Source organism: Eimeria tenella, genomic scaffold (genome assembly GCF_000499545.2).
Source record: "Eimeria tenella Houghton genomic scaffold, Eth_scaff2343, whole genome shotgun sequence".
Taxonomy (NCBI): Eukaryota; Apicomplexa; class Conoidasida; order Eucoccidiorida; family Eimeriidae; genus Eimeria; species Eimeria tenella.
This window is the reverse complement of record NW_013542204.1, coordinates 1-203: the sequence shown is the minus strand read 5'-3', so window position 1 is coordinate 203 and position 203 is coordinate 1. Positions and strand designations below refer to the sequence as shown.

General features: G+C 63.1%; 1 protein-coding gene across 1 annotated transcript in view; it reads left to right on the top strand.

Moving 5' to 3' along the window:
- The window catches only part of ETH_00039765 (cyclin H, putative), a gene marked incomplete at both ends in the record, with an annotated part of 2,054 nt that extends 1,928 nt beyond the window's left edge, over positions 1-126 (top strand). The window contains one exon of the mRNA XM_013374885.1: positions 23-126. Within this exon, the coding sequence (XP_013230339.1) occupies positions 23-126 (104 nt within the window). The remainder of the gene's footprint in view (positions 1-22) is intronic.
- Positions 127-203: the final 77 nt, after the last annotated feature.

Here is a 203-nt window from a genome sequence, read left to right as displayed (position 1 = left end):
GGCTGGTGCTGCTGCCGGGCAGCTGGAAGTGCCACAGCAGCAGCAGCAGCAGCAGCAGGCGATGCCTTTGTTCGGATCTGCTGTTGTGCTGACACCCAATGGGCTGCAGCAGGAGCAGCAGGATAAACAGCAGCATGAAGAGCAGCAGCAGCAACAGCTCGAGCCGCAGCAGCAGCAGCGGCAGCAGCAGCAGCAGCAGGAGG